Source organism: Aspergillus multicolor (assembly GCF_047715735.1).
Source record: "Aspergillus multicolor strain CBS 133.54 unplaced genomic scaffold BDW74scaffold_7, whole genome shotgun sequence".
Classification (NCBI taxonomy): domain Eukaryota; kingdom Fungi; phylum Ascomycota; class Eurotiomycetes; order Eurotiales; family Aspergillaceae; genus Aspergillus; species Aspergillus multicolor.
This window is the reverse complement of record NW_027395958.1, coordinates 918017-945689: the sequence shown is the minus strand read 5'-3', so window position 1 is coordinate 945689 and position 27673 is coordinate 918017. Positions and strand designations below refer to the sequence as shown.

The following is a 27673-nucleotide window of genomic DNA, read 5'->3' as shown; positions in this document are numbered from 1 at the left end:
CTAAACGCTTCTTAAATAATTTGCTGTGAGAATGCCTTCGCGCGTACTGGTGCGATAACTTCTAGGAATTCGGTCTTCCCGTACGGCCTACCACCCCAGAATGATAAGTTATTATTTAGAAGCCGGAATTATTGCTTATAATTAAGAAACGGCTTTCCGTCAAGCGGCTGGTAAAGGTGAGTTAAATAAGGAAGGAATCTAAAGGGAATAATGTTATTATCCTTGCAGTATTATAAGAATTCGAGTGTGAAGTGCGAGCCGTGGCTGTTGAATATTAAGTAGCGCTTCTTATTTATTCGTGTACGCTCCTTTATAGCCCGGTTAAATTAAATTAGCTAGCCAAGCGCGAGTTCATCTAATATCCATCCGTTTGGTGAGATCGCAGTAATAGTACTAGCCGGTAAGGCCTTGCTGCCTTGATACTAGCACTCCATATGGCTTCCGCTTGCTTTAAAGATAAAGAACGGATCCATAAGCTAACCGTCAGCGCAAATACACTCCACCGCAGTGATATTTTCACCTCGCTCGCCCTTTGTAAGATTAGGGCAGTTTAATCCACCAAAGACCTTGCAAGCCCGCCCCTGGCCTGGTTAAAATCCGCATTCGTCAAAGTTATATACAAGGCGGGCAGGAACACCGCGGAAAAGAACTTCTAGCTAATAATACCAGTGCTCTAGAAGCCCTGCGTCTTCCGCTTGGATATGCCTTAATTCTTTAGTCCTTTGCTTCACCGGCGCAAGGCCTAGGTGTGCTGGTACGCGCTTCTTAAATTGATATGGCCACATCTTGCTAACCTTCTTATCCGGAGACCCCGCGCGGGCAAGCGCCTGGTTTGCCCACGCCTCTATAATAGAAGCAGTGGGCGGGAGGTTTTAAGCTTGCATTTTTATAATTTAGTTGACCAAGGCCTTCTCCTGATACGGCTGTAGGGTATTTTTCTTTGTTGTAGTGGGAGTTATTAGTGTTTTCACTTTTTTAATCCGGCTTCGCATTGTCGTGCTAGACACCGCGAATTCTCGCGTAATTTCCGCGATGTTTAGTTTTTCTTTGGATAGGGCGATAGCGACGGCTTTGCTTAATCGGGTTTTATAATCTTTATGAGGATTAGACATGTTGTGCGGCTGTATGGGTTGAAAGACTTCAAAATTTTGAAAACTACAAAAAATGCGTGACTACGAAAAATGCGTGGCGCACCCATAAGACGAAGGCGGTGGGTGCGCTGGAAGGCACGGATATCTTGTCATGGCCGCCAACTCTGTGCTTAACGTGATGATGGTGGTGACATGCGCCTCGGGAAGTTTAGTAGCCAACCGTGTTGGTTTGAAGAATGCACTCATCTTTGGCACGACCGGCTACTGCATTTATGCCGCTTCACTCTACACCAACAACCGATACGGAACCGAATGGTTTATCTACCTGGGGGCGGCCGCTTGTGGTATCACGGCCGGTGTCTTCTGGGCTGCGGAGGGCTCCATCATGATCAGCTGTAAGTGCGCCTAGTACAACTGCAAGGGGTTTCTTGCTAATCACCGCGGACAGACCCGATGGAGTCTCAACGAGGACGATACCTGGCGTATTGGTTGGCGTATCGAAATGTACGACGACGACTCTATCGACAGTTTCTCTAGCTGACACTTCCCCAGGGCGGGTCGATCATCGGCGGCATCATCAATCTCGCTTTTAGTAAGTTAAAATTACTCATCTGCAATCCATAACCTTAACCATTAACCAGACTACTCGGGCAAAACAACAGGAAAACTCGACTGGAGAACGTATATCGTTTTCGCGGCGCTCCGTGAGTCTGCTCTATATCCGACCGTTGTTAATGTATTTATATTGATGTTTATTATCAGAATGCATCGCGCCTTTCGTTGCGCTACTCCTGTCACCGGCGGACAAGGTCCAGAGAGCAGATGGAGAAAAGGTCAAAACGGCTGATCGAATCCCCACACTACAGGAGCTCAAGGAGGTCCTCAAGATCTTAATTCGTAAAGACTTCATTCTGCTGATCCCCTTCTTCTTCTACGCCACCTTCCTCCTCTCGTACGCTAGCTCGTACCTAACCCTCTACTTCAGCGTACGTGCCAGAGCACTCGCTTCCCTGATCTCTGCATTGGCCCAAATCACAGCCAACTTCTTCTTCGGCAGCTTTCTTGACTGGCATCGGTTCAGTCTCAACCAACGCGCGCGATACGCGTACATCTTCATTATGGCACTCTTCGGCGGAACGTGGATCTGGGGAGCTGTCGTGCAGCATAGCTACGAGCTGAACCCACCAAACCTCGACTGGGTCGACAGCGGCTTTGGTCGAGGCTGGGCATTCTATATTATGATGCAGGTCAATTTGTTTGTCTATCCCTGTTCTCTTTTCCAGCTCCAGCTTTACAGAACCACTAATGGATCCATACAGTGCACTTGCATACAACTACGGATACTGGCTCGCTGGCTACGTAGCGAGAGACCCTGCGGATGTCATCCGGTTAACATCAACTGTCCGTGCAGTCGAAGCTGCCGGGGGAGCTGTGGCCTCTGGGCTCAGTTCAACCTCTGCACCGGTGAGTACCCTACATCAACCTCGCTGGCCGATTCCCTTGCTAAGCTTGATTGTGGGCAGCTCATTGCCGCTCTCGGTGTCAATTTCGGGCTTTGGGGTCTGGCTGTTGTGCCCACGTATTTTGTTGTTAGGAAGGTCGGCCTCGCGTAGTATAGACTCTGCCAGGTATACGTGAATTGATAGTATGAAAACCTCGGAACGATTGTGTACAGGTTTCAGCCTTGCCCTAGTTAATATAAGCCTAGCCCCCGCAAAGCAAGAAAACGATACCGACGAAAGAATCCAACGTAACTCCAAGAATATATATGTGCACCTTACGGTATCGTAGTCGGCAAAGACGGTGGCGAATTGTCGAGTCAAACTGATAGATGCTACAAGTACAACAGGAGTTCTTCGACTTGCCAAAAGGGTATGCAACAACGTACGATGACCCTTATCCCGGACAAGAAGAATAAGAATGGGGAAGGGTTTTGGTTCTTGAAGCGTCACGGCAATGGTCACGTGCCTAAGCTCCCCTGTCAGCTGAGGTGGAGAATTCTTAGTAATTCAAGGCCTCCAACTACCGAATTCGTGAGCCAGACGAATTGACTATAGCCATTCTCCCGAAGGGTGAATGGAGGATTCGGCTATACAAACTCCTTGCAGCACTTCTACATTTGCATATAAAAACCCTTAAGAATTCCTAGGATTAGAAGAATTCAGCACGCTCTTTACCTTCTATATAATACCTAGTATTCGATCAGTATTCCTAGCTAGTACGGTTCAAAGGCTTCATATCCCCTGACGTTTCTCCGATCTTCAGCGTCGCCCGGGCTCACGCTTTTCTCCACATCTTCTCTTCACCTTCACCATCAGTCCTTTCTTTTCTCCGTGCCCGTCTTTTCGCTCTGTTATGATCTGATTTCTTGTGCCAGTGTTTCTATGAAACGACCTGCTGTAGTCCGCTCATGGCTCCGTGCTGGAGGGCCGACTCGACACTGGCTAGCTGACCATGGCCGTATCCGCTCCTCATCTCCAAGGCCACCGTCCGTTGGCACTGGCTCGCTGCAAGGTACCACCTTTTTTTATCCGTATTTCCGGTCCCTGGTTTGTTACAATCGTTGACGTTGGGCATTTGCCATTAAGATACGTCATGTTGTCATCACGATCTACGGCCGGGCTTATCTACGGTCGCGCCAGGGCATCCACCACGGAACGCATAGTCGCGATCAGTCACGATGGCATCGAACTACGAATACATTATCGTCGGCTCTGGCGCAGGAGGCGGACCGTTGGCTGCCAACCTAGCCCGCCATGGACACCGAGTGCTCCTTCTCGAAGCCGGCGACGACCAGGGCGAAAACCTGCATACCCAGATTCCTGCCTTCCACACCATCTCCTCCGAAGACCCGGCGATCCGGTGGGACTTCTTTGTCCAGCACTACGATGGCGAGCAGAAAGCGGCGAGGGATCCGAAGATGACTTGGACAACGCCGGATGGAACAACCTTCATCGGAACAGGCGCGGATGCACCGGAGGGATCGAAACAAAACGGGATTTACTATCCCAGGGCCGCTACAATCGGTGGATGTACGATGCATAATGCGATGATGACGTTCCTGCCGCCGGACGAAGATTGGGAGCATATCGCGAAACTGACGGAGGACCGCTCATGGGAACCGAAGGAAATGAGGAAATACTTCGAGCGGGTCGAACGATGCGGCTACCTCGAAACAGGCACACCAGGCCACGGTTTTGGCGGGTACCTGGAGACCTCACATCCCGATCCTGGGTTATTGGATTCAATGAAGCCATTCCTCGAAGCAGCACTCGACACTGGCCCGTCCACGGAAAATGGCAATCCGCCAAAGGCGATCTACGACGCCAATGCACCCGACTCTCATGGGGACGAGGGGGTGGTCGAAATGGTCCTGGCCATGACCAAGAACGGCCGACGTAGCAGCCCTCGTCAATACCTCATAGCTACGGCCAACGCGACGAACCCGGACGGGTCGAAGAAGTACCCTCTGACTATCCGCACGCACTCGCTCGCAACCAAGGTACTGTTCGACGCCAAAGCCTCGACGCCGAGAGCGACCGGAGTGGAATTCTTTTCCGGCGCTGGACTTTACGAAGCGGCCCCAATATATGATCCCAAGACGAACGCCGAAGTGAAACAAGAATTCGCTACCCGGGAGGTCATTGTTGCTGGAGGAGCGTTCAACACACCGCAGCTGCTCAAACTAAGCGGCATTGGACCGAAGGACGAACTTCAGAAATTCGACATCCCGGTCGTAGCGGATCTGCCCGGCGTTGGGACAAACCTCCAAGACAATTACGAAACGCATGTTCTATCGCGCTCCCCGAAGAACATTTCTGTCCTTGCAAACTCCCTCCTCGGCGCAGCTGGTGATCCCTTTCTGCGTCAGTGGGTGACCGACGGCTCAGGGCCGTTCAAGTCCAACGGGGAGACACTCGGTATTAAGAAGAAATCTGCGGTCAGCTCTGAAGCCTGCCATGATCTATTCTTGTTCGGTGGGCCGATCTCCTTTACTGGCTTCTTCCCTGGTTACTCACAAGCATTCTCTACTACGTTTGACAAGTTCTGCTGGAATGTGCTCAAGGTGCACCCACGCAACGAGCGAGTTGGGACAGTTACTCTCCAGTCAAGTGACCCCCGCCAGCGACCGGCCATTAACTTTCGTTTCTTTGACCCTCGAAATGATGCCGACCATGACCTCAGTGCAATGGCCGAGGGGATTGCCACCGCGCGTAAGATGTTCGCCAGTAGCAAGATTTCCGACGCTTTTGGTCAACAAGAAGAGGAGAATCCAGGCTCGGCTGTTCAGGGTAGCGATGCAGTCAAACAGGATATCAAGGACAAGGCGTTCTCCCACCATGCATCCAGTGCGTGTGCCATTGGTGCGGATGACGACCCCATGGCCTGTCTCGACTCCAAATTCAACGTACGCGGCGTCAAGGGACTGCGTGTTGTCGACGCGTCGGTCTTCCCTCGCGTTCCGGGTGCCTATCCCGTACTTCCGATCTACATGATCAGTGAGAAGGCGACAGAGGTGATCCTCGAAGCTGCAAAAGAGACTCTACCAGTGAGGTAATGTTGAGCGAAATATTATACCATGCGACGATGGACATAGTTTACATAAATTTATCATCATGTGTCAGCGATTCAAAGATTCTCCGCCATCAAAATCATGTCCCTGCTGCATCTCCAACACCCTCTCGCCTTCACTCCCTACCCAGTCCTGGCCTGCAATTTTCAGAGAGGCAGCTGTCAATTCCTCTTGGAAACCCAGAGTCTTCGCAGCAAAAACAAGAAGCAGTCCTTCCGCCTCAGGCGCATTCCTCGATAGGCCGTGGTTATCGCCCTTGAAGATCTTGATCTCGCGCGACCCGTCCTCACCGTACTGGTTGTACAGCGACTCGGAGCACCGATGAGATAGACAGGTATCTCCGCTGCCGTGGAGCACAAGCATTGGTCTGGGACTGAGTTTGCGGACACCGGACGTCTGTGCAGTCTGACTTGCAACTGTTGCAACGCCGCAGACGCGTTCCGGCTCCTGTGCTGCGACCGTAAAGCAAGGACTTCCGCCGAAAGACCACCCAACTACCACAAACCGGGTGGACTCGTAGTGCTCTTGTAAGTAGTCCATGGTTGCAACAACATCAGGGACGCAGTACTCTGTTCGTGCTGCGACGCGATAATCAAGACGAACGACGGGGATGCCGATAAGGATGGCGAGTTTGTCTGCCAGACTGGGGTAGATGCCAGATGGACCGCTGACTCCTCCGCCTGCACCACTGATCAAGATCACCGCTGCATTCCGCGCTTCGCTGGGGTCGTAGTCTCGAGGCTCATGTAGAATTGCTGGGGCCTTGTGGTCGAGTGGATCGTGCACTGGGATTTCGACCGGATGTGCGTCCACTTCTTTGACTCGGAGACTACCAAGTTTGGGAGGATGGACAGGGCCCAGAACGGAGATGCGATGTTTGGAGAGTGTAGCCATTTTGAATCAGGTGAATTTGTTTGATGGTGACTTTGTTGTCGTCTCATTGTGCTGAGGTTGGGGTCTATGAGATGCTGACGGGTTGACATCATGCCTCGATCATGCCTTGATCAGACCGACGATGTGGCGAAATAGGTCGGTCTTATCCAACCAGAATCTATAAATGACTATATAATTGCATTTCTCAAACCTGGTTATTGCTTTTGTCCAGCCTCTCCCTCCACGAGAGCCTGATCATAGTTCACAACACTCTCCAGCAACACCTGGGCACCGAGGGCACTGTATCCACGTCAGCTTCGAGCGGGGTCGATCGCTAAACGACACACTTACCAGTCTTCCGGTGCGCAGTACTCAGTCGGATGATGACTGACACCATCGCGGCACGGTACGAAGATCATGGCCGTCGGGCAGTGGCGGCTCGTATAGACGCTATCGTGACCCGCGCCACTTGTCATCTCCATCCAGCCTTCCTTGCCAACTAGTTCTTCAGCGGCAGCTTTGATCGAGTTGGTGCAGTCGGGATGGAACTTAACTGCCGGTGAATCGGTGTCAACCGTCCAGTTCATGCTAACCCCTTTACCATCCTCGGTCGAGATGGCCTTGAAGGATTGCAGACATTCTTCCTCCACAGCGTGCACAACCGCATCGTCGGGGTGTCGGATGTCGAGTGTGAATACCACCTCCGAGACGACAGTGTTGGTTGAGGAGTTGTCTGGGATCTTCAGAATACCCGTCGACGCAAGCGCGCCATGCTCCTTGGCTATCTCGTTGCTCGCAACGATCATCTTACTCGCTGCAAGAAGAGGATCCTTCCGTGCACTGAGCGGTGTTGTTCCAGTGTGTGCGTCTTTCCCGGTCACTGTAAACTTGAGCCAGCGGTAGCCTTGGGCGCCCATGACAACTCCGATGGAGCGGCCGGTCTCAGGCAAGATTGGGCCCTGTTCAATGTGCAGTTCGAAGTGGGCTCCGAGAGGGTATGCCTCATGCGAGCAGGGGATATCACCAAGATACCCATGTCTCTTGAGTTCCGAACGTAGAGTAACCCGGTCATTTTGAATGTCGCGCAGATCCCACGCTGCCTGGATGGGGATGGCACCAGCCCAGACACCCGACGAGCACATGGATTTGGAGAAACGCGCGCCTTCCTCACTGCCAACTCATCAGCAATGCAACAAGGTAAGGTCAACGAAAGCATACTTAGTCCAATTCACAATCCCCACATCATAGTTCGTTTGGAACCCACTCTCCTTCATGGTCCTGAGGACCTCAAGCGCCCCAACAACCCCCAGAATCCCATCATATCGGCCACCTCTCGGCTGTGTATCCAAATGGCTCCCCATCGCGATCATAGGTCTGCTCGAGCCTAGCCTTCCCTTCTGACGCGCAAACATATTCCCCATTTGATCTACGGCCAGCGAACAACCGAGCTTCTGCACCTCATCTGCGAACCAGCGGCGCACGCGGGCGTCGTCGTCGGTCAGTGTAAGCCGCGCCATGCCGGTATCCGTTGTACCCCTGCTCGGTCCCTCATTAGTATTGCATGTCAAGTAAAAGAATACATGGAGTGTAGGGGCGACTTACTCTCCCCACCGATGCGCAGCGCCCCATTTACAGGTCTCGTGGAGGGTTTCCCATAGTCGGGACTGGTTTATGCGGAGGCCGGAGGGGGTAAATTTGGGGATTTTGCTGAGTCTCATCTTGATAAGCTGTTAGTGAAGTAAAAGGGACTTGGTCGAACTCTGCAGCTTACAGCCGACGATTTAAAATGTACGGCGCCTTCTGCGGACAGGTGGAGTCGCGCGAAATGCGCCTTCCGACAACAGGTGGATGCAAGCAGTGCTCGGCGAACTCGATTATATTTCCTATCAGTATTTTCCGAAATAGAACATGGTCCTAAGGAAGCCTGACATTTGACTGAATTTCTGCAGTGGCAAGATGAAGTTCGAGGTTGAGCTTACTGGGTAAGGAGTGACTACGGGTTTAGGGCTAGACACTGGTCGCCCCATCTCTTTCGTACACATAAGACTTGGTTTCCTCGTGATGTTAACCTGCAGTATCTATGACCTCTTGAACATGCGACGGAAGATAAAAGACATTGCCCAGTCCCATCCGCAACGGTCCGTTTAGCCGTACGAGTCCCAGGTCCATCATGTCCCATCCCCTACATTGATTGCGCAGTGCCTGTTGCCAACCGTATACCAAACTCTTCGCACGGATGGCGTGCTCTTTACTGGGTGCCTGGACGAGTAGAAGGAGCATGAAGTTACTAACGGTCGCAAAGCCAATTCGGCACCCTAAAGATATTAGCTCTCGACTAGTAAAGGGGATGGAAGGAACAAACATGAGTACCAGAACGAGCCCATCTCCACAACGTTCATGTTGGTTGCCAGTCTCAACATGTTTGCCACGCAGTTCTCAGCTGCATTCAGCACCATGGGCACTGATCTATCGTCCGCTGCTACTGTGGTCGCTGGGATCTCAGGAGCTGTGCCCTCGTCGCCAAGAATCTGTGCCAGGTAGTCGTCTAAATTGATGTCCGGGAATAGAGGGATATTCCCTGTCTCGTCGATGAGCCGCGGAGGGGGCTTATTAGGGACCATAGGGCGGAGCAAGGCCCGAAAAATGAAGACTTCAAGGACAAGGTATAGGAAGTGGAGACAAGTGGATAGGTTAGGGCTTCCTGTGCCCTCACCTGCCCTTGTATGTAGAGAGAACCATTCCTGGAGCTTTCGGAGATGAATGCGCGAGACCTGCAATGACTCCGCGAAGTTTGAGGACAGCCGTTGAGCAGCGCGGAGAGAGCTTGTTGATGGTTAGCATGGCGACATACCATTGGGTAGGGTGCAAGGACGTACTACAGAGTGCTCTGAATCTCATCGACAATCCGTGCCAACTTTACCATCAGCATGAATTGCTCTGATGGCGCTCCTTCGAAGTCGTCGTCGTCAATGTCTGTGACGTCCCATTCGTACTCGTTGATGTACGGTGGTCGTCCCATGAGTAGAGCTCGCCACTTGTCTTCGCTGTAGATCGCCCACCAGAGTCGTCTACGAAGGCGTCGTTCCCATAGCGGCATGCCCATCGGTCGGCATTCCAGCTGCAGGCCCAAGGACATGGCAAGACCGACCATCAACCCGACAAATGACCAAACGAACGGACTATCAGCAAGGGCTGTTTCCTGCGAGTTCTCTGACGGTCGGTGTAAGTATAGGAGACCCGCCTGGAGCACGGAAAGGCGAGGTCTGTGGATTTCTTCGAGGATGAGATCAAGGGCGAGTCGCCAGAGCTGCGTTGTTGGTGGTGGTCGATACGCATAAGCTATGGATAGATACTCGTCGAATTTGACAAAGGGTAGCGCCGACGCGTAGATCGCAGCTAGAAGGTGAACAGAGATATTACGCAAGTCCTCTGAAGTGATGCAAGCAGACACAATGGGCAAACTGGGCCAGACATGGGTGAGGAAGAGGGTTAAGAGATGCCGGCCATGGTCCTGATGGATCAGAGCGTCCAGCCGCTGGCGGGACGATGCATATTGACTGATAGTTTTTGTTGATGCCGCTGCGGTCTCATAGAGAGCATCGTCGGTGACAAGATAGTGGACGGGGATCTTCTCGTTCCACGGCACCCCACCAGCGTTACGTATTCGGACATGGTCGAAGTTCAGGAAGCCATAGTCATCGAACTTGCAGTGACGCAGCAGGAATGGGTCCGACTCGCCTGAGCTCCCGATCAAGTGTGCCGATACGCCAGGGAGCAAGTCCAGTGTCTGAACAGATTGCTGACAAGACGGGGAAGGAAATTCGGCGACGGCGGCTGTCCATGGCTGAGGGGGCTGTGGCACGTATGGAGCAGGTGTGACCGGCACACTGGGGTGGGAGACGTGCTGGGGAACATGACTGGCAAGAGCGACCGGCATCGAAACCGCCCGCTGCAGCCGGATGAACGAACAGAGCGTGCCACTCGCCTGACACCGCCGACAGCCAATCTCATCCTCGGGATCACATCGAAGCTTCTTCTGTCGGCATCTGTCGCAAGGTGGGTGTCGTTTCGAGCGATACGGTCGGCGGATCGGGGAAGCCATACTGACCACCTGCAAACCCAGGCCGGCGGCGGCAGTTATAGAAGGTGACGATGTTCGGCGAAAAAGTTGATGAAAAGATCCACCAATGTCCAATGAACAAATGACAGGCCAAGTTGGCCGATGATGATAAAGCACAGCTCCACTTAGCCTGACTTTTGGCCGAGGGCTCCACCAACCCTATATCAGGCGGCCGTGCCCTATCTTGATGTCAATCAGGTCCCAGAACCCATTCTACCACAATGACAGTAACCACCGAGACCGAAGAGCCCAAGTACCCCGAAGGAGGCCTGCAAGCATGGCTCGTCGTGCTCGGAGCCTGGTGTGCCATGATCCCTTCAATGGGCCTGCTTAACAGTCTTGGGACGCTGCACGCATGGACAAGCTCGTACCAATTGATAGACTACTCCGAGTCCAGCATCGGCTGGATCTACGGAGCGTATGCGTTTTTTCTCTACATCGCCGGCGCGCAAGTTGGGCCCATCTTCGACTGCTACGGTCCGTTGTATGTGGTCGTCCCGGGGTCAATTGGCATGGTCGCATCGCTTATCTGCTTCAGCTTCAGCACCGGTATTTCCTTATTCTCTTCGTTCTGAGATTCTCGCTGACAGAGGCTAGAATACTATCAAATCTTCCTGTCGTTCAGCGTCCTCGGCGGACTGTCAGCCTGCACCCTCTTCAACCCGGCGATCTCGGTCATCGGGCATTGGTTCAACTGCCGGCGTGGTATTGCTACAGGGATTGCCTGCACCGCCGGGGGGCTAGGGGGCGTTGCTTTCCCGTTGATCATCATGTATGCGGCTCCAAAGATTGGATTCGGGTGGGCGATCCGCATCATCGCCTTGATATCTGCGGTTTTGTCTGTAATCGCCTGCTTCCTGATGCGCACCCGTCTCCCACGACCAGAAGGAAAGTCCGCTGCAATTGACTTTAAAGCGCTTCGCGATCCTAAATATGCGACTACCACGATCTCCGTGTTCCTCGTTGAATTCGCCGTGTTTGTCCCGATCACGTACATCACCAGCTACGCACTCCACGTCGGGATCAGCACAACCCTCGCCTACGCCTTGATCCCACTCCTCAACGCAGGCGCCGTCCCAGGCCGTTTCCTCCCCGGCCTCATCGCCGACAAACTCGGCCGCTTCAACGTGATGATCGCGACTTCGCTGGTCTGCTCAATTCTAACCCTCGCCCTCTGGATCCCAATCAAGGCAAACACCGCCGGCGTAATCGTCTACGCCGTGCTCTTCGGGTTCACCAGCGGCGCCGCAATCAGTCTGACGCCGGTCTGCATCTCGCAAGTCTGCCAGGTCGAGGAATACGGCAAGCGCAACGGGACGACGTTTACGATTGCGAGTATCGGGACGTTAACGGGTATTCCGATCGCGGGTGCGATTCTGCAGGCGAACGGGGGGCAGTACGACGCGCTTATTGGATTCGGCGGCGGCATGTATTTCCTTGCGACGGTCGCTTTTGTCGTTGCGAGGGGGGTTTGCGTTGGGTGGAGGGCTGGCACGCGGTTCTAGCCCTACCTACCTACACTACAGGACTTAGAATAGAAGTGAGTAGAGCAATAGACACAGTTGATCAAGACATTATCTTTATCTCCCAAGCCATCCATCCCAATCCAACACGGATCCTTCATCTCAACCCTTGGTACACAATATCGCCAAGGAGTCACCCCCAGACCCCGCAAGATAAGCCCAGACTGGGGAAAGTTTTCGCGAGCTGAAGGGGGACTGATTGGCCTGGATACACAGATGACAACTCGGCAAAACTGGGCAAGTCTAGGCGTGGCCCAAACGGTCTCGGCGGAGGGGCGGGCCTATCAGGGGTTTACTTGGCCGGGCCCAGGTTGGGTTGGGCTCGTACAGCGGCTGAGGGTGCGCGCGTGAGAGCATTTATGGGGGTTATAAGCAGCCTCTCCTCCGTCTTTGGTCGAGTAGATAAAAGAACAGAACCTAGACGAGAACTAAAGAGAAGAAGAAATGGGGAAAGAAACCGTCTCTGTCAAGGAGAAGATCCGCTTGCTTCTTCATCCGGGCAAGACGGCGACAAGCTCGGACTCGGAGAGTATTGTGTGTTTGATACAGTAAGGCTTCTCACCCCCATGTCTATAGAAGATGCTAGAAGGATTCTGACAAAGATTGAAGGAAACCACAAACCAGCCCGCGGAGAACGCAAGTGGCAACTGTTCCTTATAACGGTACGTACAGCAAGAGGAGATATGGCGGAGGTGGTGATGTTGCTGACTAGGCTAGGGGATCAATGCTTTGGGTCTTGCTGTCGGGGTGGAGGTTACACGCGCTGAGAGACCCGCATTTACCCTCCATCCGTACTATGGTCGATTTACATTCTGGCAAGATGGGTTTGACACTGGGGGTGGTTTGACGGTGTTGATGCTTAGGGCTGCGGGCCCTCACTTGATATGTTGGCGATGCGTCTAAGCGGTTCAGAGTTTCCGTCGAAATTTCGAGTACTAGATCTTCTCGAATATATCTAGAGGATATACAGCGATATTTTCAAATTCAACTTATGCTATCCGCTTGCTTTGTTTGTTCATGATTTTGCTACTGTATTGCCTAATATATATCCTCAGTCCGGTCCGGCAAAATGGCACCCAGCGAACGTTCACCACTGCGCTTCGATCGAAAAGGATTACTCAATAGAGGGCTGAGAATTAAACTAAATAGCAACATTCAATTTCTAGGTATGCAATATGTGAATCCACCCCTACTCCTTGCTCATCTCGGCACTATACCGCGCAAACGAACTCTTCTCCCTTAGTTTCAACCCCCATTTCATAAAGACATACGGGGTGATACAGTAAACCGTCGCAATAGCCGCAATGATACTCGTCGCCACATTTGATCCAAGCCCCGAATACATCGGATACGCGAAGAGCGGCATACACCCGGCCGCGATTCCCCTTAGCACTGCAATCGCCGCCATCGCCGAGCCAGCGTAGACAGTATACGCGTCTGCGATATACCCGCTAAGTGTATACGAGAACTCCGTCGCCGCGAATCCAATGAGCGATACACCGAACATGGATCCAATCCAGTGTACGTGCACCATGGGCGGGACAGTCCAGCCGAAGATCCACAGCCCGATGGCCAGCGCGGGCGCAGCAAGGATAAACCCGCCGATTTTATCCTCGGGAACTGGGGACTCGCCCTTTTTCTCTCGCTGGTTCAGGCGATAGTGATCCCAGAGTCGAGCGAGCCCGCTGGCTATGACGCCGGGGATGAGCGCGATGAAGGGGAGGGATGTTGCGCGGGAGCTGAACCCGAAGCCGCTGTATACAACGGTGAAGGACTCGGTGAAGAGGTAGAGCATACCCCAGGCGGAGGCGCTGAGGATGGAGACAAGGATGATGATGGGCTCCGTGACGCCGAGCTTCGTTGGTCGGACGATGATGGTTTGGATGAGGTCGTGGACGTTGCCGATGCGGTCGTGGTTGGGGATGTCCATGTCCGTTTCTCCCACTTTTGACTTGAGGTCGTTGAAGCGTCGGGAGAGAAGTGTTGTCGGTCGACTTTCGCGGATGAAGAGGAGGAGCACAAAGACGACGGCTGAGGTGATGGACGCCGTGTGATAGATCCAGCGCCTGCTGACAGTTAGCAAGCACGAAGGTCAATAAGTAAAACCACGTACCATCCAATGGCATCAACAAGATAAGACCCATAGATCGGTCCAACCGCTAACCCAAGAACCGTGCAGCAGTTCCACAGCCAGAGAAACCACAGCCGCGGGCGACTGCTATACTGATCCTCGATACTCCCGGCCAGGACGATCTCCGGCACCGCAGACGCAAAGCCCGCGACAAAGCGGCCGACGAAGAAGCCCGCGGGCGAGGGGACGACGCCGGTAATAATGCAAGCAACAAGATAGACACCAGCCGAGATAAGGTACGAGATACGTCGCCCCAGCGCCTCCGAGAATGGAGGCATGATCACACCTCCAAAGACCTGGCCGATGCCGTATAAGAACTGAAACCCCGTGAGCGAGACGACCCGACTCAGTTCGAACTCAGTCATGGCGGACTCAGATGCTGATGCGCCTGTCGTGCTGAGGGTGGCGGTGTAGAATTCCCAGAAGAGGATTATGAGGTCGTCGTAGACTTTCCGGGACATCGGCCAATTGCGCGGGTAGTCCTTATGCGATTTATCCCAGTCCATGGTCTTGCTGCCGGTGCGGCGGAGACCGCGATGGGCGGCTTCGCGGTGGAAGCGGTCATGATGCTCATGATAAGGGTGGTGGTGCTGGTGGTGTTGGTGGGTTTCTTCCGTGTCGCTGGACATGATGACTCGGAGAAGGAGACATGACAGGCAAGCGAGCGGCCACGCGGGGAGTTATGTCTTGAAGCTGGAGAGATGATGCTTTGGCCTTGTCCTTTGGTGTGGGTCCATGACGACAGATTGAGGAGGCAGCGAACTGTTGATCGAGATCCGCAGTGAAGCCAAAAAGGTTGGATTGTACAGAGTCCTCGAACATCAGTCTCAGGCGCTTTCTGTGATATCAAGACGGACATTGAGTAAACAGTGTTTCCAGTATACACTACATGAAGAAAACACACCCTGCAGGAATCATCCCAGCACTTCCACGGTTATCGTGAGCGCAAAGATCGGCTCGACAGACCCACCGCAGATCTCGATACGATCTCCAAAACAGGGATCCGGGCGTTAAGCATGGCATCATCGTGAACCTGCAGACTTGCCTGTTGAACTCCAGCCGCTCCGACGGATTTGCGGGGTGCACTATGCATCAACATGACGCTGTCATGGGTAAGTTAGACAGGCGCTTGACTGGCGGGTACCTCAGCCGGTGTCAAGATAACTATAAGCAGATAATGCCCCGGAGAATATTACCGTGGATCCACGCCAATGGTACGATTCTTTCCGCCGCTTGTGCCGCATCTGGGAAAAGACAGTCATCAGGATTCTTTGACGATGATGCATGCTAGAGGGAGGACGGACGCCACGACATCGAAACAAAAGGAACAAGCCCGACTGCCTGTTTCGATTCTCATGTTCCGGTAGTCAAATATGGGAACAGCGAATGGCATTAACTAATTTTATCTGGAAGGAACTAGAAAGCATTACTGCTCACTTCTGCCCTCACTCTTTTGCCTCCAGCAAATTCTCCACCAAATTTTCCCTCACAGCTTCAAGCCACCCTCGCACATGCTCCTGTGTGTAATACGCCTCGTTGTAACTGGCACTTAAATGCATCTCACCTCTCCAACTCCAGAAGTACACCAGCACCTGTCCCGTCACCATTTGAATCCCAAAGCTGACATCGCGAACTTCCACGCCGCCGTACGTCCTCTGGATATGCCCGTCAATCACACCGAGAGAGCTGGGATGGGGTTCTGACGACGAAGACGGATGTATGTCCTTCATGGGCTCAAGTAGCGCCGTGACTTTGTTGACGTATGGGACTCGCACGAATAACATGTCGCTTTTCTCTGGATCGAAGGAATGTCGGTAGGCTGGCTGGATGGCTTGGGCGATTTCACTCCACGGTTGGCCGGCATCAACGACCAGTGGAAGTGCCAGCATCCGCAATGATGGAGCATGAACTGGACCGTCGAATGGAGGAGGGCAGTACTTGCGCAGGTCGACGACAACGGGAGCTACATACTTTGAAGCGCCTCTTGTACAGACAAGCGGGGTCTCGGCAGTGACAGATGCATGAACGGCAGTCGTGAGGGTTACCCCCTGCTGATGGCATTCCCGGCGGAGAGCGACGGCCTGCTCGGCATTGATGCGGAGTGCGACTCGGCGTGTATTGTGCGGCGATGCCGTGGAGCGCTCCGGCGCAATCGGGAGTCCTATCGACCTCTGATTCTCCTCCTGGAAAGTAGGGGCGATGACCTCGTCTGCACGGGCTTCCCAAGCTGGATTGATGGTCTCAGGCATCCCGAGTACAACGTCAAGAGTGGGGGCAAGATGGCGGGCTTCCGAGCCGTCAAAGCCTCTCGGTAATGGAGTCAGAGACGCCAGCTCGGGGAGAAGTTGGTCAAAGATCATGATGATTCCGCGAAAGTCCCATCGTCAGTGCGACGAGACCAGGCACAGCTGATTGCTAGTGGGAACCCAGTGACAGGTTGCTTGGGGAGCAGCTGTACGCATTAGGTCGCCGAGCACCTCGTCGCTGGACGGCAAATTCTCGACGCGAAAAGTCTCATCGCACCATGCCTCCAGGTCAGCTTCGTCGCGAACAGGATAGTACCGCTTCTCGTCATTTTCCAGCACGAGGGCGATATCAGGATGCATGAGGCGCAGCGCTTTTCAGGCCGTCCTCAATCTAGCAACGAGATCCATTTCATCATCCAGGACCTCGAGCTGGACAACGCCCATGAGCATCGACTGCTCGCGACCGTGTCGCTTTCCGAGCTCCGCAATGACCTGAAACTGCCGGTCGTGACAGTCGAGGGGGCGGCGCCAATGATCTCCGTGCTCTATCCACGCCATTCTTGGTGAACTAACAAGGAACACAAGAACGGACTCAATAGTAGATGGTATATTTGCTTTTTCTTGACCCGAGTGCCCATGCTCTTCTGTAGTCAGTCTGAACGTTCTGCCTCCCAGACATACAAAGAAGTGGCACCCTCTCCCGACCTATTATTGTTCGGATTGTTCTCGTACTCTAAGATTCTTCGGATCGACAAAATTGTCGACTCGTTGCACCAGTAGTACAAATGATTCGAATGCCGTACCAAGGGTATAAAGGAGCTGGAAAAGTGTATGGCGGTCTTTTGGCCCTGCCCCCCTCGATCGCCGGCTGACTGCAGCGTAGGGAGTCAAGCTCACACTTGCCCGGTTCACGTGGGCAAAATATAAGGATGGATGCCATGGCCGTGACTGCTGTTGTACGGGTAACAGCGGCAGCAGCTGAGGTGTCGTCACGACTCCTCGATCAGCTCCTTCCCGAGACCATAGGTATCATGGGAGCCAACTCCATTGGGCAAAGATGAATACGAAACCCCCTTAGTTGACGAGTTGAGCGGCACATGGCGTCCCAGAACCCGTGTATAGCCGCACTTGGAAGGACTCGATGCTAACAGGCAAACTCACAGACTTTGAAAGATCCCACCCCTCTCTACAAAGAGCGGATGACTCGGCTACGAGACCAAGTTCAGAACCTTAATAACACTATGTGGACGACTACGGTCGGTCCGGAGTACGCGGGGTTGGAGAAAGAAGCAAAATGGCATCCCCGGGTGCAAGGAACTCTGCGAAACCTCAATTGCGGACGGGGGAAGCAGGGCAGGGATTGCCCCAAAGAAGCAATGAGGATCAGGCGGGCATCCAAGGGACGGATTATCTCTTCTCAGTCCTAATAGCCCTCCACCGTGGAATTCACCTCTGACTTGACTCATAACAGGAGTCATACGCTAACCCTCCAACCCGGGCCCAAGTCTTCCCGGACAGAACACGAGCCTGTCCATGCCACGGAGATGAAGCAGCTATGGTCACACAGGAACTGTCTGGTCGTGCCATTCTTTGGGGTGGACCAGGCGAACAAGGGCCACGCCATCGGGTATTAGAGGGATGGACGAGAAAGATGCATATGCTGGCAGCGAAAGGGCGCCATCTCGCGTCATTACTCCCACGCTCTGTCTCCGGGATGTGATCCATCAACAGCTCACTTACCGGATGGTTCACAAGAAAATTCAAATCGCGACCAGCTCCAGCAGCCACTATCAGGTTTTGGTGTCCGGCATCTATCGCCCTGTTCCTCCTGATTGGTTACAGATACAACCCCCGCGTATGTTGTCGACGCGGAATTCTAGGTTATGGATGACGTCTAGCAGATGCATGAACGGCACTTGATATACCCGGCATTCGGGCGACATGTCGATACCTAGATTCAGGATGACCCCTTGAGCGTCCGTCTTCGACTCCAACCACTCCAGTATCCTTCCATTGTCGAAATGAGCTTTGTGCCTGATTACACCACGGCTAGTCTGGCCGCAGCTGTTTGCGCAGCCATCATAGTCTATGGCCTCGTGCTGGCGATATACAGACTCTGGCTAAGTCCGGTCTCCGGCTTCCCAGGTGCGTTCTGGGCCAAGGTCACCTTCTGGTACGAGTTCTACTACGACTGGGTCAAGCCCGGGCAGTATTATCGCCGCATACGTGAGATGCATCAGCAGTACGGTAGGGCACTCAGCTCCCAATTACCCTTCCGGTGTAAGTTTGACTGACGGCAATGGCAGGCCCGATCATCCGCGTCTCACCTACCGAGGTCCATATCGAGGATCCGCTGTTCTACCACGAGGTGTTCCTTCCAGCCAACGTCCGCCGAACTGATGCGTATCAGAGGTATGCGCAGGGGACGGGGTTTGAAGGTCAGGCTGCCGTATCCTGCACTTGGAACAAACAGAACTAATGATACCATATTGCATAGACATCTTCGCGATGGTCGGCACGCACGAAGGGCACAAGCTGCTTCGAGATCCGGTTGAGAAGCTCTACTCCAAGATCCTCACGCACGAGCCGACCGTCTTCGAATGCGTCAGGACCTTTTGCGGCAGACTGAATAAGAAACGGGATACTGGGAAAGTACTCAACCTTTCCCACGCCTGTCTATCTCTCGCAATCGGTATGTTTCCAACCTATTAGCATCCAGGTAGTGCCTGACTGCATCAAATGGGATAGATGTCGCTACTAGGGTTACGTTCCAAGGACCTTCGCACTACCTGAATGATCCGACGTTCAATGAGAAGCTGTACGTCCACAGCTGGAGCCCTATAGTGTTCCAGACAATCTGACAAAAAAATAGGTTCAATATTCAAAAATCGGGCTTGGTGTACATCCCTCTTTTCGCGCATCTGCCTGCTCCGTTGAGGTATGCTACCTCTGATCTTCTGATCAGACCTATCTTACGGATTGCAGGTTGGTGAGTCAGTCAATCGGCCAGTTTCTGGCATCATACATTCCAGAATTCCGGGAGTGGGATGAGGTACGTCTACTCTGCACAACACCACCATCTACAAGATTGGCGTACATATACTGCCCATAGAGAACCCGCCGCCAAACATTCCGAAGCGAGCTCCAAGAACCATGCGCAAAGCTGCAGGGCCGAACGAGTCCGTGGAAAAGACCAGAGACTGCCATTCGCATTGGACAGGCGAGTCTCCTCGATGATAAGCAGAGCCACGACGGCGAACTAATGCTACCCCAAGATCATCCAGCAAAACGGCATCTTCCACGTCTCGTCCACCATCCAGACCGTTATCACGCAACTTTGTCTCGATGAGAAGCAGCGCCGAAAGGTCCAGGACGAACTCGCCACCTTCTGGGCAGAACATCCCCAGGAAGTGACATCGTTGTATGCGCTGCGCAAACTCCCGTATCTCACTGCTTGTCTGTACGAGGGCCTACGACTCGGCGCGGGGGCTCTAAATCGCTCGCCGCGAGTATTCCCAGACGATGAGATTGTGTATAAGGGGTGGTTTATTCCGAAGGGTGTAAGTCTTCCATCCCTATAACCAAGCCCAACTGGCAACTTAGCTGATGATATCTCCATAGACACCTTTCTCCATGACATCGCACTACATGCACATGGACCCCACTGTCTTCCCAGAGCCAGGCATCTTCAACCCGGCGCGGTGGTTCGGGCCCGGGTCTGAACCAGAGGGCATAATGCACAAGTACCTCATCCCCTTCGGCAAAGGATCCAGGGCGTGCGCTGGGCCGAAGTACGTCCTCCCTTTTCTTCCCAACACCAGCACCTGTATTGAAGGATTGAGGTACTGACCAGTACGAATATAGCATCGCCTGGATGCAGATGTACTTCGCCATCTCGCAGCTCTATCAGCCCAGTGCACCGGAAATCAGGCTGTTCGAGAGCGACGAGTCGGATGTTCGTCTAGAGCATGGGTATATCTTTCCGTTGCCGCGGTTGGAGAGTCGGGGGGTTAGGATTATTATCCGTGGATCGCATATGAATGGGCTTTAAGGGGAACATGGTTTTTGAACAAGTAGGGTAGGGCGCATGGTCTTGCATGTTCACTGTTCTCCCCTGCTTCGTAAATGCGTGGGTTCTGAGATTGCATTGGGAACGAATGCCCCGATAGTGGCACTCGGTCTCGTTGGAGTATGGTATAAGGACATGGCCAAATGGTTCTCCTGGCCCAACCATCTATATGCTGATAGATCCCCTGTCCGCGCTAGGTAGGTATAAATATACCTACACGTCCATGGGATTCACTGCGAATTCACCTGCATATTGGTATTTAATATATATCAACCCCTTCAATAACCTACAGATACCGATCCCTAAGGTTCAAGGTGTCTATACATGCGGTATACTTCCCAACCAATCGACCGCCGTATACGCACCGTTCGGAAGAGCGCGCAGGGACGAAAGCGTAATCGCCAGGAGTCCCAGCCGTGCGAGCGCATACACCGCAACACAGATCAACGGAACATAGATCTCAACCCACGTATATCGCCCGTGTGGATCGGAGAGGTTGTTCATGGCTGCCGGTAGTGGAGCGCCCTGCAATTTGAGCCATTGTGCGGCGAGGGGTATTTGAGCCAGAATGTAGACGATGACGGCCATGCTGAGTGCGACAAGGGAGAAAACGCGCCAGGCGATTGCTTCGGGATATGTTGGGAAGGCGAAGTTCCATCTATGCAAGTAAGTATGCACCATAGTGAATTAAATGGATACGGAGAGTGACGTACGCGGCTACATGGATTCCACAAAAAGCGTACGCTGCAAAGGCTGCGAGTGTGTTGAGCCACCATTCATCTCGCACGCTCAGCCCTCGCCATGACCTGTTGAGCGCCCCGGACCTTGGCGCGTCCACTGCAACTGCTTGGTATCTCCCCCCGATGATTCCAAATCCTGTACGGATGCTTTCCTTTGGTGGGATGACATGCCGGTGCATCCAGCGCGTTGGGCGGGCATCCATCAGGTTTTTGAGGTCGGCTGGAATCTTCTCCCGCGTATACCGCAGGGGGATGGTAACCGGCACCGCCATGTCCTGAGGCTTCCGCCACCAGCAGGCATACGCCATGATCCCGCAAGCGACGTGCGCCAGCGTTGTGAATTCGAAAGGCGTAATGGGCAGCCCGTATCCCGCGCGGGCGACGATATTGGCCGTGACCCAGGTACTCTGGCAGATCGTGAAGAGCTTGGCGAATGTATCGGATTTCGCGCGATCCTTGATCTCGCGCTCGCTGAAGTCGCTGGAGCGAATGACGCCGGCCTCAATGAATGCTGCGACCTGGTCCATCCCAACGTGGAAGATCCACCCGTCCTCTGTTTCCAGCGTTAGGCCGTCCATCTGTATGCACCAGCACTGGGCAATGGTCCAGCGGGATGGGACTGGGTGCAGATTTAGCTCCTCGATCCCGCTGACAGCTGACAACGGCTTTGTCCGAGTGACGAGCTAGTTGTCATGGTGTTGTGTTCGGCGATCACTCTCCGCCTGCGCCGTGTTACAGCGGGCTTGCAGCGACCAGACGTGCCAGAACTGGTCTGAGGCGATGAGGACGGTCTCTTCCGGCGCGAACAGCGCGACGATGAACAGAAACCATTTGATCGCGCTAACCAGACCTTCGGAGGTGTTGCGCCGCGGGACGGACACATGCTGGACGGTCCAGGTGCAGGCAAAGATGGTTGTGAGGCATGTCCAGACGATGTCCCATGATGAGCGGGAGTTGTCGTTGAATGTCCATCCCTCTAAGTTTGGGGATGTCGAGTTCATGGTATCTTGGATGGCGCGTCGAGGAGAAGATCAGGAGATAAGTAGGATATTTTGATGGGATGGCGTTCTGGCCCCAGCGCTAGCACTGGCCCCTCGTATTCATATCGGCCTGCGTTGTGATAGGACGGATTGATGCATCTAAGCGCTGCCGTTGACCAGGCACCAATCTGAGGCTGAGGGATTCTTGGACCCTGCCCGGTCGGGGCTGTGCCTGGGGCGGTTGATCAGAAGCAATAGCAGCACCTTCCACCATCCGTTTCTTGTATCTTTCTCACACTGAGCGTAATCAATCTGCAGATAATTCAATCTCCGGGCAACTTCCGAGAAATAACTGTAGTAACAGTCCTGGTTTTGGAAGGTGACCGGCGTGGGCTACATGAACGGGGACAGCCATCGCTTTGTATAGAGAATTTGAAATCCGCTAAAGATGGTAATCATCGCTTCCTATAGTCGATTGGCGATGTACTGTAATGCAACTGCCCATTCTCAACCCTCACTGCCGATCGAGCTTCTCTCCCTGATGCTGCAAAGAAACCCAATGTCGACGATTCGAACACCACACCTCCAGCCCCGGTTGGCAATCACTGCGGTCGCTCATTGTTCCACTTGTCACAGAAATGATATTCGCCTTTTGCAAGTCCACCGTCTGCTGGAAAAGACTCGAGCCACAGATTCTGCAGAAAGAGCGCTTCATCGTGCCGCCGGTCGTGGTGCCCTGCTCGTCGTAGGTTTGGACGCTGTCCTCGCCACGAATGATCTTAAAGTTCTATCTCGAATCAGCAGATGTCGCATGAATGAGTGGCAAAAGCAGGATCGAACCTCCTCTTTATACCAGCAGTTGGCCATGAAGACCGACCCGCTGAATTGTTGGCAGCTGTTGCAGTGGCAGATCGCCGATTTGATGGGTTTCCCGTACAGTTCGTACCTAAGAGCCCCGCAAACACAAGATCCTGAGTTGGATGCCATTCTAACGGTGTCAATAAAGTACCTTGGGAATAGTGGTGTTGTGTTGAGAAAGGTCGGGGACAAGACGATCGGAGATGACCCCGCGGCCTCCGATGACGTCGTTGGAGTTCCATCAGCAGCACCCCTCCCTTCTTTCTTTCCTACTGATTAACAGTGAGCACTGCATGACAGCTCCTGCTTAGTTCTGTACGACTAGAGGCGCCGTGTCTCACCTTTAGACGGCAAGTGCGGGGAATTCCTGGGCGGCCAAACGGTCAGGGAAAACTACGACTGGCGACTGCCACCCTCTGGCCGCGATCGAGAATGTGATTGATCAAGCGATACATAAAGTCTTCCTATCGACTATTCCATCGTCACTCATCGCAAGATGCGCTTTTCAACCTTCTTGCCTCTTTTCTCGCGTCTACTTGGCGCCTTCGCCGCCCCCTACAACACCTTCGACGGCCCCGGCTATCCCGCCTGCAGCGAGGTCGCCGCCGTCCACGCCCCAGCCAGCATCGACGGAATCCAATCGCTGGTCAAAGATGCTATTGCAAATAGGCAACAGGTCCGCGCGTCGGGAAAGGGCCATATGTGGTACGACACCATGTGCTCTGACGACCCAAACACCGTGATCATTCAGACCGAGAACGTCAACAACATCTACGATCTGGATCTCGAGGCTGGAACCGTTATGATTGAGGCGGGGGTGACGTTTCTGCAGTTGGCGGAGTATTTGCATGGGCGGGGGGCTTCGGTAGGATTCACCTTCTAGCATGAAGTTTTCATTGACAGGTTAGGCCGGGTATACGCTTGTGAACTGGAATATCACTCTTGCTGGCTGCGTCGCTATGGGTGCCCATCGCTCTTCGATCAGAGAAGACTCGATGGTCGCTGCTGGAGTGTTGTCGCTGGATATAATCGACGGCAAAGGCGAGCTGCGGCATCTCGAGCGCGACGACAGTGACGAGTGGCTGGCGGCATCGACTTCTCTCGGTCTTTTGGGGGTTATTGTCAGGATGAAGTTCAAGGTCTACCCAGACTTCAAAGTCTATGCGGATCAGAAGACGTACGGTATCTACCAGTACCAATGCTGAAGTAAGACTGATCTTTTCTAGACTTGACGAAGCCGATGTGCTGGACGGGGATATCCACGGGATGATTGCTCCGTATGCAACGGCCAACTTTTGGGTAAGACTGTTACCTTCTACCGCCTGCAAAGTGTTCTAACTTGACTCCAGTGGTGGCCATACAAGCGAAAGTTCCACTGGCGGTACTACGACGTCGTCGAGGATCACATCAGCGAGCAGCAAGGGTTCCAAAACACCTTCTCGGTAACTGCACTCGAGGCCACTGCGATAAAGACCCTCTGGAACAGCGGTCGATGGCTGGCGTCATCCAATATGCTGGCCGAGGAAGCCCTCTTCAGCCAGTGGGAGGCGCCCAACTTCCGCGAGAAGACAACCAACAAAGGCATCAGCTCTTGGCCAGTGTATGGCTGGAACTACGATGTGCTCATTGGAGGCCTCTATCCTGACCAGAAGCCGGTTTGGGAGTATGGGCTCAGTGGGTATACTCTGGAGCTCGCCTTTCCTGTCACTCAAGCAAACGCGGTTCTGAAACGAGCGCGAGAACTCTTCGACGCAGAGCTCAAGAAGGGGATCGTCATGACTGCCACCTACCGCAGCGGCATCAACATCAAGTTCGGTCGGCCGTACTTTGACCTGCTCGGCCAGGTAACCTACAATACATCCGACGGCGCAGACTGGAGTCAAGGTGCGATCATGTTTGACTTTCCGAGCTTCAAACCCACGGTCGGGGATGGGTCTCGCTTCAATGAACCTTTCTGTGAGTTTTTCACAACGGGCAGTCTCAATAGTCAGAGCTAACCAAGTCAGATGGGACACTCAAACGAACTTTGATCGATGAATTCCCGTGCCGGCCTCATTGGACCAAGAACACTCGAGAAGTTTTCCAGCTAGCCAAGAAGCACCTGGACCCTGATGTAAGTCTCATGTCCCTTGGAGAGGCATACGCTGACGGTATGATAGCACCTCGCCCGTTTCAAAGCTGTCCGTGAGCAATTTGACCCGGATGGGATCTACCGCAGTGTGGTGGGGGAGATCATCGGCGTCTACTAGAGGAAAAAAAGGCAAATCACATCATATTATGCATTGAGTTGCAAAATCAAGTGCGAAAGCTGTACCGAATGTCTACAACCAAGACCACCATCCTTTAACAGATGTAAGGATGTAATGCATTCTTCCGCGTAGCTGATACCATGACCTTTTCACCTCGCATCCCAGTTCTTGGCCTCCTTTTTCATGGGGCAGATCCGGGGTTTAGTCATATTTGAATCTAGCCCCCTCGCTTTCCGTTCGCACGGAGCATCTTCCAGGACATGTCCGTCTTGGTTGTCCGTCCACCCCTTTCGATCCGCCGTCGTACCCTTGCAATACATAGTCCTCTACCTAATCAATTCAACCTTCCTGACCCTTCCTTTCAGAGCAGAATGGGCTTCGTACCACCGGGCCAAAAGAATGATTCCTACTTCAGTAGCTTCGTCAGTCTTGGGGGTTGTTTGGTATGTGTAACCGTGACGGATACCAGGAGCAGTTTATACACCCAACCTATTGCTAGTCTCAATACAAAGTTTGTCGAATGCCTCTATGAGATTTGGTTCATTTCACGTGCAAGGTCCATCCACCTGAACATACCGCCATGGCTAAGTAGCAAGTCTCTTGGTAATCGGTATGGGCGCTTGCTATCCTGCTACTAATACCGTACTTGTTCCCCGCCTAGGCAGGGATTATCCCACTTCTCTTATTACTCCATCGATCCTCATAATCATCATTCTGCAGGAGTCAGATAAAGACGCCGGGCTTATAGCTTTGAGTACCGTTGAGTACCGCCCCGAGGACTACCCATATCAAGCAAGACGGGAGTCTTTGGAAAGCCCTCTGGAAATCAAGCGTGCCAATCGATTACGGAAGTGTTTCATAGGAGTTTTTAAACGGTAGGGCAATCCTTTCCCCTCGAGCTCGATCTCTTCGAAGTCGTGACCCAAAGTTTCTCTGCTTGAAATCGAGATCTTATGGATCTCAAAAAGAAACTCCGATATTTACTCCGACATCTATCACAGGTTCGCAACAAACCCTGCACTCCACAGGATTGCTCGAATTTGTTGATTTAAATACTGCAGATTGCGACTTAAAGTTTGATCTGACACTTTTACGGTTATTATACCTTTTGTGATCCGTATAAAATGGGCATACTTACTGGTTATGGTAAGATGTTACATCTCTTTGTAGATGGTCATGGCGCGTCTAGTCTTGATGTATCTAGTTTAAAGGCGTTACTAGCTGAAAGGGTGTCCCCTAGATAAAAGGACGTGTTTATATAAATTCGCGTAGGGGTGTGCCCCTTGAGAGAGAGTTCCTGGCATGTCCCTATCACGGCTGGGGAGTATGATTAAGAACGCAAGGCTGACCAGATAAAAATAAATAAGACGCTTGCTTGCTTCTTGCATGGCTGCATCTCTCGCGACCTGTCAAACTTATAGTAAAACAAAACACAGGGAGATTAAGACCAACACCATTGCCAAATCTATACAGTATCACCAGCACGAAACTTATCATGATTAAGCTTACTACCCTCCTGACAAGAATATCAACGCTCCTTACCGGCACTGGCCTGGGCACAATCACCGGAGTCCTCGCCTCGCCAGCCTCTGTCTTGCACGGAAAACGCACACCGTTAGACTATGAACAAATCCTCTCCACCGTCTTATCCCAAATTGAAATCGCGGGATTAGTGTTAAGAAACTACAGAGCCGGTGCCGTCCTTGGCATAACCGTGCAAACTGAAGCGCGCGTCGTCGTGGACCTTATAAATACCTCGTCGGAGCAAGTAGCAACCCTCGACCCGATCAGCTACCTCGACGCCATGAGCTTAGTTTCCCCGATCACAAGTCTAACGGACGAAGTCGGCGTCCTGACCAACGAGCTTATTGCAGCTAAACCGAATTTTACTACGGATGAGTTGAAGGGAGAAGTCTTGAGCACGCTGTATGACTTCCGCGACGCAGGTGAGCGTCTGCGGGATGCGATTACGGCTAAGACTCCGGCTGCGCTAAGGGGGGTTGCGAATCCACTCGCTGATCGGGTTGTCGCGGATGTGCAGAGGACTATTGATGCTTATTCTGATTAATGTGGGACTGAGGGGGCGTGGGAAGGGTATTGGGAATGGCATAGGAGGAAGGCAGCCTACGGTCAGTGGTTCGGCATTATCGGGTGTACCTATTGGGACTCCGCTGCTTAAACCGCAGCAGGGAGTAGGTAGCGATGGCGGGCTGACTGTCA

At 53.0% G+C, this 27673-nt stretch overlaps 13 protein-coding genes across 13 annotated transcripts; 7 read left to right on the top strand and 6 right to left on the bottom strand.

Moving 5' to 3' along the window:
- Positions 1 to 1242: 1242 nt before the first annotated feature.
- Positions 1243 to 2704, top strand: BDW74DRAFT_176691 (uncharacterized protein; the record flags this gene model as incomplete). Its single annotated transcript, XM_073728697.1, has 7 exons — positions 1243 to 1486; positions 1540 to 1595; positions 1644 to 1683; positions 1733 to 1795; positions 1854 to 2346; positions 2411 to 2555; positions 2615 to 2704. 7 exons carry the CDS (start codon positions 1243 to 1245, stop codon positions 2702 to 2704), a joined length of 1131 nt encoding a protein of 376 aa, XP_073585816.1.
- A 1067-nt stretch (positions 2705 to 3771) lies between these two features.
- BDW74DRAFT_190089 (GMC family oxidoreductase) lies at positions 3772 to 5965 on the top strand (the record flags this gene model as incomplete). The annotated part of the gene is made up of 1 exon (XM_073732109.1): positions 3772 to 5965. One exon carries the CDS (start codon positions 3772 to 3774, stop codon positions 5647 to 5649), a length of 1878 nt encoding a protein of 625 aa, XP_073585815.1. The 3' UTR covers positions 5650 to 5965.
- BDW74DRAFT_190087 (uncharacterized protein) lies at positions 5613 to 6663 on the bottom strand. Its single transcript, XM_073732108.1, has one exon. It carries the CDS (start codon positions 6556 to 6558, stop codon positions 5713 to 5715), a length of 846 nt encoding a protein of 281 aa, XP_073585814.1. The 5' UTR covers positions 6559 to 6663; the 3' UTR covers positions 5613 to 5712.
- An 89-nt stretch (positions 6664 to 6752) lies between these two features.
- BDW74DRAFT_190084 (uncharacterized protein) lies at positions 6753 to 10639 on the bottom strand (the record flags this gene model as incomplete). The annotated part of the gene is made up of 7 exons (XM_073732107.1): positions 6753 to 6837; positions 6889 to 7707; positions 7756 to 8073; positions 8140 to 8255; positions 8623 to 8852; positions 8900 to 9360; positions 9414 to 10639. The coding sequence occupies 7 exons, from the start codon at positions 10637 to 10639 to the stop codon at positions 6753 to 6755; spliced, it is 3255 nt and encodes a 1084-aa protein (XP_073585813.1).
- A 239-nt stretch (positions 10640 to 10878) lies between these two features.
- BDW74DRAFT_167090 (uncharacterized protein) lies at positions 10879 to 12162 on the top strand (the record flags this gene model as incomplete). Its single annotated transcript, XM_073726654.1, has 2 exons — positions 10879 to 11206; positions 11255 to 12162. The coding sequence occupies 2 exons, from the start codon at positions 10879 to 10881 to the stop codon at positions 12160 to 12162; spliced, it is 1236 nt and encodes a 411-aa protein (XP_073585812.1).
- Positions 12163 to 13369: 1207 nt separating this feature from the next.
- Positions 13370 to 14940, bottom strand: BDW74DRAFT_176685 (uncharacterized protein; the record flags this gene model as incomplete). Its single annotated transcript, XM_073728696.1, has 2 exons — positions 13370 to 14246; positions 14294 to 14940. The coding sequence occupies 2 exons, from the start codon at positions 14938 to 14940 to the stop codon at positions 13370 to 13372; spliced, it is 1524 nt and encodes a 507-aa protein (XP_073585811.1).
- Positions 14941 to 15718: 778 nt separating this feature from the next.
- Positions 15719 to 17115, bottom strand: BDW74DRAFT_190080 (uncharacterized protein; the record flags this gene model as incomplete). The annotated part of the gene is made up of 3 exons (XM_073732106.1): positions 15719 to 16644; positions 16711 to 16878; positions 16957 to 17115. 3 exons carry the CDS (start codon positions 17113 to 17115, stop codon positions 15757 to 15759), a joined length of 1215 nt encoding a protein of 404 aa, XP_073585810.1. The 3' UTR covers positions 15719 to 15756.
- Positions 17116 to 18578: 1463 nt separating this feature from the next.
- Positions 18579 to 20608, top strand: BDW74DRAFT_176683 (cytochrome P450; the record flags this gene model as incomplete). Its single annotated transcript, XM_073728695.1, has 9 exons — positions 18579 to 18804; positions 18864 to 18995; positions 19055 to 19249; positions 19306 to 19375; positions 19430 to 19495; positions 19543 to 19609; positions 19833 to 20117; positions 20179 to 20348; positions 20422 to 20608. The coding sequence occupies 9 exons, from the start codon at positions 18579 to 18581 to the stop codon at positions 20606 to 20608; spliced, it is 1398 nt and encodes a 465-aa protein (XP_073585809.1).
- A 336-nt stretch (positions 20609 to 20944) lies between these two features.
- BDW74DRAFT_176682 (uncharacterized protein) lies at positions 20945 to 22367 on the bottom strand (the record flags this gene model as incomplete). The annotated part of the gene is made up of 3 exons (XM_073728694.1): positions 20945 to 21284; positions 21340 to 21985; positions 22082 to 22367. The coding sequence occupies 3 exons, from the start codon at positions 22365 to 22367 to the stop codon at positions 20945 to 20947; spliced, it is 1272 nt and encodes a 423-aa protein (XP_073585808.1).
- A 393-nt stretch (positions 22368 to 22760) lies between these two features.
- On the bottom strand, positions 22761 to 23337 carry BDW74DRAFT_150193 (GFA family protein). Its single transcript, XM_073723980.1, has 2 exons — positions 23187 to 23337; positions 22761 to 23133 (listed from the first exon to the last, which is right to left on the bottom strand). Exons 1-2 carry the CDS (start codon positions 23331 to 23333, stop codon positions 22861 to 22863), a joined length of 420 nt encoding a protein of 139 aa, XP_073585807.1. The 5' UTR covers positions 23334 to 23337; the 3' UTR covers positions 22761 to 22860.
- A 236-nt stretch (positions 23338 to 23573) lies between these two features.
- Positions 23574 to 25583, top strand: BDW74DRAFT_131545 (uncharacterized protein). Its single transcript, XM_073722296.1, has 6 exons — positions 23574 to 24069; positions 24113 to 24381; positions 24431 to 24503; positions 24554 to 25160; positions 25211 to 25317; positions 25364 to 25583. Exons 1-6 carry the CDS (start codon positions 23701 to 23703, stop codon positions 25451 to 25453), a joined length of 1515 nt encoding a protein of 504 aa, XP_073585806.1. The 5' UTR covers positions 23574 to 23700; the 3' UTR covers positions 25454 to 25583.
- On the top strand, positions 25536 to 25985 carry BDW74DRAFT_150190 (uncharacterized protein). Its single transcript, XM_073723979.1, has one exon. The coding sequence runs from the start codon at positions 25637 to 25639 to the stop codon at positions 25904 to 25906; it is 270 nt and encodes an 89-aa protein (XP_073585805.1). The 5' UTR covers positions 25536 to 25636; the 3' UTR covers positions 25907 to 25985.
- A 963-nt stretch (positions 25986 to 26948) lies between these two features.
- Positions 26949 to 27521, top strand: BDW74DRAFT_176680 (cell wall mannoprotein 1 family protein; the record flags this gene model as incomplete). The annotated part of the gene is made up of 1 exon (XM_073728693.1): positions 26949 to 27521. The coding sequence occupies one exon, from the start codon at positions 26949 to 26951 to the stop codon at positions 27519 to 27521; it is 573 nt and encodes a 190-aa protein (XP_073585804.1).
- Between the last annotated feature and the right edge of the window lie 152 nt (positions 27522 to 27673).

What these genes read in the sequence shown, in the direction of transcription:
- BDW74DRAFT_190087 (XM_073732108.1), bottom strand. Translation starts at nt 6,558, where the DNA reads ATGGCTACACTCTCCAAACATCGCATCTCCGTTCTGGGCCCTGTCCAT.
- BDW74DRAFT_150193 (XM_073723980.1), bottom strand. Translation starts at nt 23,333, where the DNA reads ATGGCATCCAACTCAGGATCTTGTGTTTGCGGGGCTCTTAGGTACGAA. An exon ending in ACTGCTGGTATAAAGAGGAG is followed by an intron (nt 23,134 to 23,186) that starts GTTCGATCCTGC and finishes GATTCGAGATAG; the next exon opens with AACTTTAAGATCATTCGTGG.
- BDW74DRAFT_131545 (XM_073722296.1), top strand. Translation starts at nt 23,701, where the DNA reads ATGCGCTTTTCAACCTTCTTGCCTCTTTTCTCGCGTCTACTTGGCGCC. An exon ending in GTCTATGCGGATCAGAAGAC is followed by an intron (nt 24,382 to 24,430) that starts GTACGGTATCTA and finishes GATCTTTTCTAG; the next exon opens with ACTTGACGAAGCCGATGTGC. An exon ending in TCGCTTCAATGAACCTTTCT is followed by an intron (nt 25,161 to 25,210) that starts GTGAGTTTTTCA and finishes TAACCAAGTCAG; the next exon opens with ATGGGACACTCAAACGAACT.
- BDW74DRAFT_150190 (XM_073723979.1), top strand. Translation starts at nt 25,637, where the DNA reads ATGGGGCAGATCCGGGGTTTAGTCATATTTGAATCTAGCCCCCTCGCT.